The 8,607-nt window shown below is 36.8% G+C and overlaps 3 protein-coding genes and 1 pseudogene across 3 annotated transcripts; 3 read left to right on the top strand and 1 right to left on the bottom strand.

Annotated features, from left to right (window-relative positions):
* The first annotated feature begins 439 nt into the window (after positions 1–439).
* Positions 440–982, top strand: LOC148904277 (uncharacterized). Its single transcript, XM_089025502.1, has one exon. It carries the CDS (start codon positions 440–442, stop codon positions 980–982), a length of 543 nt encoding a protein of 180 aa, XP_088881628.1.
* An 8-nt stretch (positions 983–990) lies between these two features.
* On the top strand, positions 991–1,989 carry LOC148904276 (transcriptional regulator QRICH1-like). The gene is given in 3 exon segments (XM_089025513.1): positions 991–1,427; positions 1,429–1,445; positions 1,517–1,989. Coding segments are annotated over 3 exon segments (876 nt in total). The 3' UTR covers positions 1,939–1,989.
* Positions 1,990–3,093: 1,104 nt separating this feature from the next.
* On the top strand, positions 3,094–4,066 carry LOC148904275 (uncharacterized). The gene has a single exon (XM_089025501.1). It carries the CDS (start codon positions 3,094–3,096, stop codon positions 3,949–3,951), a length of 858 nt encoding a protein of 285 aa, XP_088881627.1. The 3' UTR covers positions 3,952–4,066.
* A 1,071-nt stretch (positions 4,067–5,137) lies between these two features.
* On the bottom strand, positions 5,138–6,502 carry LOC148904274 (uncharacterized; annotated as a pseudogene).
* Between the last annotated feature and the right edge of the window lie 2,105 nt (positions 6,503–8,607).

Below are 8,607 nucleotides of genomic sequence, written 5' to 3'. Positions count from 1 at the left end.
AACGGAGGTAATAAGCCATATACATCCCGAGGGCCGCAGGCCCGAGGGATGTATATGGCTTATTGCCGACGTTCGAGGTAACTAACTATTTTAGTTATCAATTAAGAAGGTTTTCTATAATATTCTGATGTTAGACTTTTAATATAATGAAAATAAAAAGAATTTTAAAAAATATTCGTGGTTCAGTTGGAAGTTTAGAATGTATACAAAAGGGTAAACATTTTCCGCTTTGTTTTTATATTTCCCTTGTTGTCTATAGAGCATGAACAATGTGAGTTGATTATAAAGGGATTTACTAATGCCCTCTAGTCCCTACAGAGGTAATGTGGCACATAGTTTTAATGTTCTGGAAATCTATGATGCTAATTAAACAAAAGTGCAGATGGTAATAGAAAACCATAGATTTTAGGGTTTCGTAATCACATGTGCCTGTATGGCAATGGAGTTGGAGAGTAGCGACGAAGAGGCAGTTTTTATAACGCCGAATACCTTTTCTCAGCATTCAAGCCCAATTTTCAATTTGCAGTTGCATGATTTTTTGTTTGATAATGCAAATTGTTTGGAAGTAGAAGCCAACATCGGAGAGAAAAATAATGAGTTAGAGATACAAGAACCGAAGCGGGACATTGCCGTTGTTTCCGATGCTGATCTACATCGCAGAGTTGAAGCCAGAATACCACATGGAACCAAATGTGCTACAGCTTGGTGTGTTCAGACCTGGAAGGAATGGGCAGAAGAGCGCTCAAAATTATGTTCCACTTCGGTCTCGGATAAATACCAGTTGAGCAAAGAAGAACTCGATTACTGGCTAGCGAAGTTTGTATTGGAGGTACGCAAAAAGAAAACTCTAGGTGAATGCTATCCACCAAATACTTTGTATCAAATTTGCTGTGGAATTCAAAGATTTTTGAAAGAAGACGGGAAGCAAGAATTCTCAAGTTATTTACAGACACTTCGTTCAAGCTCTTCCAAGATGCTTTAGATTCCGAGATGAAACGCTTAACATCAAAGGGTGTGGGAGTCCAAATAAAGCAAGCTGAGGCGTTTAGTGAGGAGCAAGAAGAAAAACTTTGGAGCAGTCATGTTTTGGGTTCACATTCGCCAAAAGTGTTATTAGACACTATGGTGTTCCTCATCGGGAAGAATTTCTCCTTGCGTAGTGGTAAAGAGCATCGTAGCCTTTCATTTTCACAGCTTAGCTTAGTACCACCAAAGAATGGGGAACCCGAAAAGTTGGTGTACACCTCGTATGGAGAAAAAAACAACGCTGGAGGTTTGAAACATCGTTCATTCAAAGGAAAACGAGTTGAACATTATGCAAACGAAGAGCGACCTGAAAGATGCCTGGTGAATTTATATAAGAAATATGTATCTAAATGCCCAAAGACGGTAGCTGACAAGCAGTTGTTCTATTTGGCTCCCCCAAAAAAAAATCAGCGACAAAGGTATTCTATGATTAATTATTTTATAATAGTATATTACTGTGATGTTAACATATATTATATGATACTTTCAGAATGGTTCACTGCCAATCCTGTTGGACACAACACACTAGGGCAAACAGTTCGAAGGTTGTGCAAAGAAGCCGAAATCGAGGGATATTTCACCAACCACAGTCTAAGGGCTACAACGGCTACGCGTGGACTAGAGAAACTTGTTCCAGATAAATACATCATGGAACGAACCGGGCATAGAGATGAAAGAAGCCTTCAAAAATACCAAAGGCCAAGTGTAAGTGTCAAGACAGCGATTTCCAAGTGCTTTGACAGTGGAGGTAAGCCTTTCAATGAATGTACCACATCTACGGCAAAAAGACCTAACGAAGATCTCGATAATGGCGGCCAGGAAAACAAGAAGAAATGTAGTGAAAAGGATGAGCAAAACCCAGTTTGTAAGAATTATTATTTTAAAAACTGTGTTGTAAACTTTAACACATAAACTATGAGCACTAGCAACGATTTGATAATGTAATGTTTAGAAAACATATCTCTATAGTTTTTTTTAATGTAAACATTAATTAGATTAGTTCTGTAGAATAGTATTATTCCCCAGATAGTTTACTCGTCAGGCAGCAGGGAAGAGCGGGGCTGATATGAATTAATCTGATTGGCTCATTATAAATTCAAGGTCAATATATAGTTATAAACCGGGTTTATAACTATATATTGACCTTCGATTCATAATGAGCCAATCAGATTAATTCATATCAGCCCCGCTCTTCTCTGCTGCATTTCAATTCCCTCCCCGGGCTTTAAGTTTGTCCATTGTTTATGAGGATTGTAATAAAAATAAAGCCTTATGAATAACAAAGAAAACCGTGTCAATTGATAACTAAATAAATGAATCGAACAACCAAGCGACAAGCAAACATACAAGCAAGCAAGCAAGCAAGCAAGCAAGCAAGCAAGCAAGCAAGCAAGCAAGCAAGCAAGCAAGCAAGCAAGCAAGCAAGCAAGCAAGCAAACAATCAAGCAAACTTTCGAAAGTTATCAAAGCTTCATAACGAAGTTGTCGATGGAAGAGTGGCCAGGGTTTCTCGGTAGTTGCGGGCGTTTTTCGGGGCCTGATTCCTAGCGGTTAGCAGGTAAACACGATGATAAAAGTCTCTAATTAGTGTTTCAAACCCCAACTTTTGTCAGGCTTTTGTGACGGACAAGCAACAAGAGAATCCGACCTGCCTATAAAGCTTGTTTTCATGAAGTTGGTTTTCCTCATCTATTCATTTTTTCTTCTTCTTCATTTCTTTTTCTGTTCTTATTCTGTTTTTGTTAGGTTACTAACTTTTCTTATGGTTTCTAACCCCAACTTTTATCACAGTTTCTTACCCCAATTTTTATTGGATTTCCTAACCACAATATTTATTAGGGTTTCTAAACCCAACTTTTATTAGGCTTTCTAACCTTACCTTTCTATAGATTTTCTAACCCCAACTTTTCTTAGCGTTTTTGACAATAATTTTTGTTAGTGTTTCTAACCCTTACTATTTATAGCGTTAGTAATCCCAACTTTTATAATGCTGTCGAACGTAATAATAATGATAATAATAATAATAATAATAATAATAATAATAATAATAATAATAATAATAATTGAATGCACATTAAGAAACACCTTAAGAAAGCTGTAAATGAAAAACTCGTGGGGAAGGTTGAAGATCAACATTGGCAAGGAAGTCTACTGAAAGCAAGATGGCAGGATGATCAATTAAGTCATGAAGGCTGCTTTGCATGGCTTAACAAGTGGGTAAGCGCTCCTACCCATTGTGTTGCAGGCATTATGGAATTGTACGAACAGCTAACCCCAACGAGAGTCTACTCCGCCTACAAGACGGGAACAACAGACAAGAATAATGTCACATGCAGAATGTGCGGCGAGGGTTCCGAATGTCTGGCACATGTACTGGCTGGATGTCCGTCTCTTGCACAGTCCAAGTACCTGGATAGACACAACGCTGCTTTGAAAGTGTTTTTCTTTGAGATGCTAAGAGATCTCAAACTGGCTGATAGTACACCCCCATGGTTTTCTGATGTCAAACCTAAACCACTCTACAAATCAACTGACGCTGAAGCATACCGGGATGTACCTGTATATGCTGACCACATGTATGTACGATCTAACCGTGTGGACGCGCGTTTCATCGACCACAATAACAAGAAAGTACTCTTGGTGGAAATGAGCTGTCCGTGGTTTAACAACCGAGAAAAGAAAGACAAAGAGAAGACGAAGAAGTATGGAGCACTTAGACTTGAGCTCACAAAACAACACCCAGGATACACGATCTTGCAAGTGAACCTCATTTTGGACGTTCTTGGAGGATGGTCTAAAGAGATGGAGCCTGAGATGAAGAATATCTTTGGAGCAAGATACAAAGATGTATTACTCAGAATGCAGAAAGCGGTATTAAGCTGCACAGTGAACATTGCAAGAACATTCAAATTAATCACATCTTAAGGACATTTCAAACATTCCAAGTATTTAAACTGCATCTTAAGAACATTAATAATTGGTTTTAAGTGATTGTATATATTATTAATCCTGTCATGCTGGTAGGTTACGAAATTACGCCCTATCTAGCTTACGTAATTAGCATTCAAACGTGTTTACTGCTGATAATAATAATAATAATAATTATTATTATTATTATTATTATTTATATAGCGCTAAATCCACTAATTGCTCAGAGCGCTTACTAATAAAAAATAACACATAATAAATAATACACAATACATAATATACTTTCGTGTTTCTAGCGGTAAATTGTTCCACAGTCTTGGTGCAGCGACAACAAAAGCATTGTCTCTGATAAAAGCGTGGACCAAGATCTCACAAGTAGTTTGATTAAGAAATTTACGAAACTTAGAAATGTTTCTTAAGTGAAAAAACGATGTCTTACATATCTGTTTAACATGATCCTCCATACTAAGTGAATTATCAAATAATACACCTAAATTTCGAACAGAATGACTGGGCGCTACACTTTCAGTTCCTACTAGTATATTAGCAATATCAGGCCTAGGACGAAACCTAGAGCTTATCACTAACAGTTCAGTCTTGTCTTGGTTTAACTTAAGGTAGTTTCTAGTCATCCAGCAGTCAATATCCTGAACTCAACGTTCAACTGAGGACTGTGCATGCTCAAGATCTTTGGAGCAACTTGTTTTGAACGATACATATATTTGAGTATCATCAGCATGTAAATGATATTGCAATTTATGTCTTTTTATGATGTCTGCAATTGGAGATGTGTAAAGAACGTACAACAACGGTCCCAAGGCCGACCCTTGAGGAACACCACGAAATAACGGCTGTTGATCTGATGATACATTGTCAACTTGAACAAACTGCGTACAATTATTTAAATATGAAGTCAGCCATTTTAGTTCATTACCGTTTATTCCAAAACGGAGGGAAAGTCGAGATAACAATTTGATATGATCAACAGTGTCAAAGGCTGCCGATAAATCTAACAATAGCAATATAACAGACTCGTTACGGTCCATCGCACATAAGATGTCATTTTTTACTCTAAGTAAGGCAGTTTCTGTTGAGTGGTAGGACTTGTATGTAGAGTGGAAGAGCTCCGACAGATGGTTTGTAGTAATGTAGTGTGATAACTGGACTGAAGCAGCTTTTTCAATTAACTTGGAGACCTGACAAACTTTAGATGAGAAATAGGACGGGAGTTCTCAAACTTTGTGAAGTCGGCGCCAGGTTTCTTTAATGCTGGTAGGAGAGCAGCAATTTTGAAGTCATCAGGAAAAGTACCAGTTAATAGAGAAATGTTAACAATGTTGGTCAGGACAGGCAGTAACACAGGAAAGCATTCTTTCAGTACCAATGCAGGTAAAGGATCAAGGCTACATGATTTACCTATTAATTTACCTGCATGAGACTTAACATTATCTTCAATGATACTAGCAAAGTTCTGGAATTCAGTCACACATTTCAATGGTTGGTGGACTTCAGTATCAGAGAGAGCTATGTTTTTCTCTATCAAGGAGTAATGTGTTCGTTCAATCTTGCCAGTAAAAAATATCAGCAAAGCTATTAGCAAGAGTTGCATTATCACGGGAAGGTGGGTAGCGATTCTCACAAGGTTTCTGTAACAGTTTATCTACAGCATTAAATAGTGCACGTTGATCATTGGAATAGTCATTAATAAACGTGGTGTAATATTCAGATTTAAGCGATATTATGAGATTCTTATTGACAACAGTACATTGACGTGTATATTCCTGACGATCAACTTCTAGTCTTGATTTACGCCACTTTCGTCCAAGTCTTCTTCTTTTTTGCTTCTCCACAGTATAAACAGGGTACCCCTTTCTGAATCCCAGCGGAACACCCCTACCCAAATTCTGGCGGAGTACCCCCCTGGAATAGTTATCACACGTTTTTTAATAGGTGCATGTTTGTCCAGTATTGATTTAATATATGGTATCATAATTTACAGCTAAGCTTGCAGGTCAGTATAATGATTATTGACTAACAGTGAGTTGGAGATATCTTGACGCAGAGAGGCCATGTCAATGGAGCGAAGTTTTCTGAAGTAAACAGTCTTTTTCCTGAATTGTGGTTTATGCAAAGATAGTTCGCAGCACACAGCTGAATGATCAAATATAGTTGGATCAATAATCTTTATATTCTGTATTAGAGGATCATCAGACTTTATTACTAATCAGTAAATCAAGGGTGTGGCCACTAATATGAGTCCCACAGGAAACCCGCTGCTTGAAATCAAACGAGTTAGAATATCAGCAAATCGTTTCGCATTGAGATCATTCTGATAGTCCATATGTATATTAAAGTTTCCAGTTATAATAAGACGACCAGAGGACTAAGCAATGGTATTTTCAAGCAATTGAGAAAATTCTTCAAAGGACAGGAACGGCTCAACTTTTATTAAGTTTTCTAACCCCAACTTTTATCAGGTTTTCTAACCCCAACCTTTATTAGGTTTCGATCCTACCTCAACTTTAATTAGGGTTTTTAACCTTAACATTTATTATGATTTCTTAGGGTTTCTAATATAGGGATTTTTGTTCGACTTTATGAGATTTTTTAAGAGCACCGAAACTACAAAATATGACAAATCAATGTATCTCTCTGTCTTTTTGTCGAAAATATCCATGTATGATTGTAGAAGGATTGACTAGCCCTCGTTCGTTCAATCATATAGTCTGCAAATAACTATTATCTTATGAATCTTAATTTTTTTCTAAGATCACTTCCGGTGGCGCAATTTTTACTCCAAAAGCTCGTGCGTAGGCTTCCATTAAATGCTGATTATCTCGAAAACGAGCTCGGGACACCCTATTTTTCTTACCAGATTTGGAATCAGCATTAAATTTCAATTCGGAAAATCGAAGTTTTAAAAAAAAGCTTAAATCAATTTCCAAAAGACGGCAGTCACCTTAAGTCAAGAGAAAGATAGAAAATTAGATTTAAAACATCAAAAAGCATAAATCTTTTTAAACCTCATTATCCTTTAATAAGGAAAAATGAAAAAGATATTCGCAATGTTTGACGAAATTGGAGAAAACACGGAGAAAAGGGATATAAGTTAAGTCGATTGTTCAAGCATTCAAGAAGCGCGTAAAGAATCCGCTTGAAAAAGTCCAATAAATATTGTTCTCTTAACGTTTATTTTTCAAAAGTAATGTTTATATTTTCGATGGCACAAGAAGTAAACTACCCGGAAAAACTGCTGCGACTGTCGCTTTGAGAAGAGTGAAAAACTTTCTGAAAAAAAAAAAAAAAAAAATGATGACGTGAGCATTTTAGATACTCTCATCTAAAATGGCTTTTCGACCAATCAGAGCGCGCGTTAGAACTCAGTTATTTTAAAATAGTTTTTCTAACCCCAACTTTTGTTAGGGTTTCTAACCCCAACATTTATTATGATTTTTTAGGATTTCTAACCCCAACTTTTATTGGGTTATCTAACCTCAACTCTTATTAGGGTTTCTGCCCAACTTTTATCAGTGTTTCACTAACCCCAACTTTCATTTTGGTTTCGAACCACATCTTTTATTAGGTTTTCAAACCCCAACTTCTATTAGTGTTTCAAACCCCAACATTTATTTCGCCGGTTTCCAGCCCCAATCTTTATTAGGTTTTCTAACCCCAACTTTTGTAAGGGTTTCTAACCCCAACCTTTATTAGGTTTTCTAACCCCAACATTCTTAATGTTTCCAACCCCAACCTTTATTAGGTTTTCTAACCCCAATCTTTATTAAGTTTTCTAACCCCAACTTTTGATAGGGTTTCTAACCCCAACATTTATTTCGCCGGTTTCCAGCCCCAATCTTTATTAGGTTTTCTAACCCCAATCTTTATTAAGTTTTCTAGCGCCAACTTTTATTAGGTTTTCTAACCCCAACTTTTGTAAGGGTTTCTAACCCCAACCTTTATTAGGTTTTCTAACCCCAACATTCTTAGAATGATTTTCACATGACCGTGAAAGAAAATAGACCATTTAGTTTGTAATAGTTGATAAAGAACAAAAGAAAATCATTGGTTTAGAGTCTACTACTAACTATTAGTTTGCCTATTCTTTCACGATCATATGAAAATCACTCTATTGTTTCCAACCCCAACCTTTATTAGGTTTAATTTTCTAACCCCAATCTTTTTTAGGTTTTCTAACCCCAACTTTTGTTAGGGTTTCTAACCCCAACCTTCATGAGGTTTTCTAACCTCAACTCTTATTAGGGTTTCTGCCCAACTTTTATCAGTGTTTCACTAACCCCAACTTTCATTTTGGTTTCGAACCACAATTTTTATTCCAATTGATTCCAACCACAACTTTCATTAGGTTTTCTAACCACAACTTTAATTAGGCTTTCTAGCGCCAACTTTCATTAGGGTTCTTAACTCCAATTTTTATTAGGGTTTTTAACCCCAACTTTTATCAGGTTTTCTAACCCCAACATTTATTTCGGTTTCAAGCCCCAACCTTTAATAGGTTTTTAATGTCCAGGACATTGAATAGACCAGTTTCGAATTCCAAATTACCACTGTGTTCCTTGATTACAGACTCATTTGCACAGGGTTAGCCTCGCATCAGTGTTTAAATATTCACAAATACCAACGGTAAAGGAAAGA

Source organism: Actinia tenebrosa, unplaced genomic scaffold (genome assembly GCF_029948245.1).
Source record: "Actinia tenebrosa isolate PJP-AT-01 unplaced genomic scaffold, QUT_ActTen_1.0 utg344__unscaffolded, whole genome shotgun sequence".
NCBI classification, from domain to species: domain Eukaryota; kingdom Metazoa; phylum Cnidaria; class Anthozoa; order Actiniaria; family Actiniidae; genus Actinia; species Actinia tenebrosa.
This window is presented reverse-complemented; position numbering and strand designations above follow the sequence as displayed.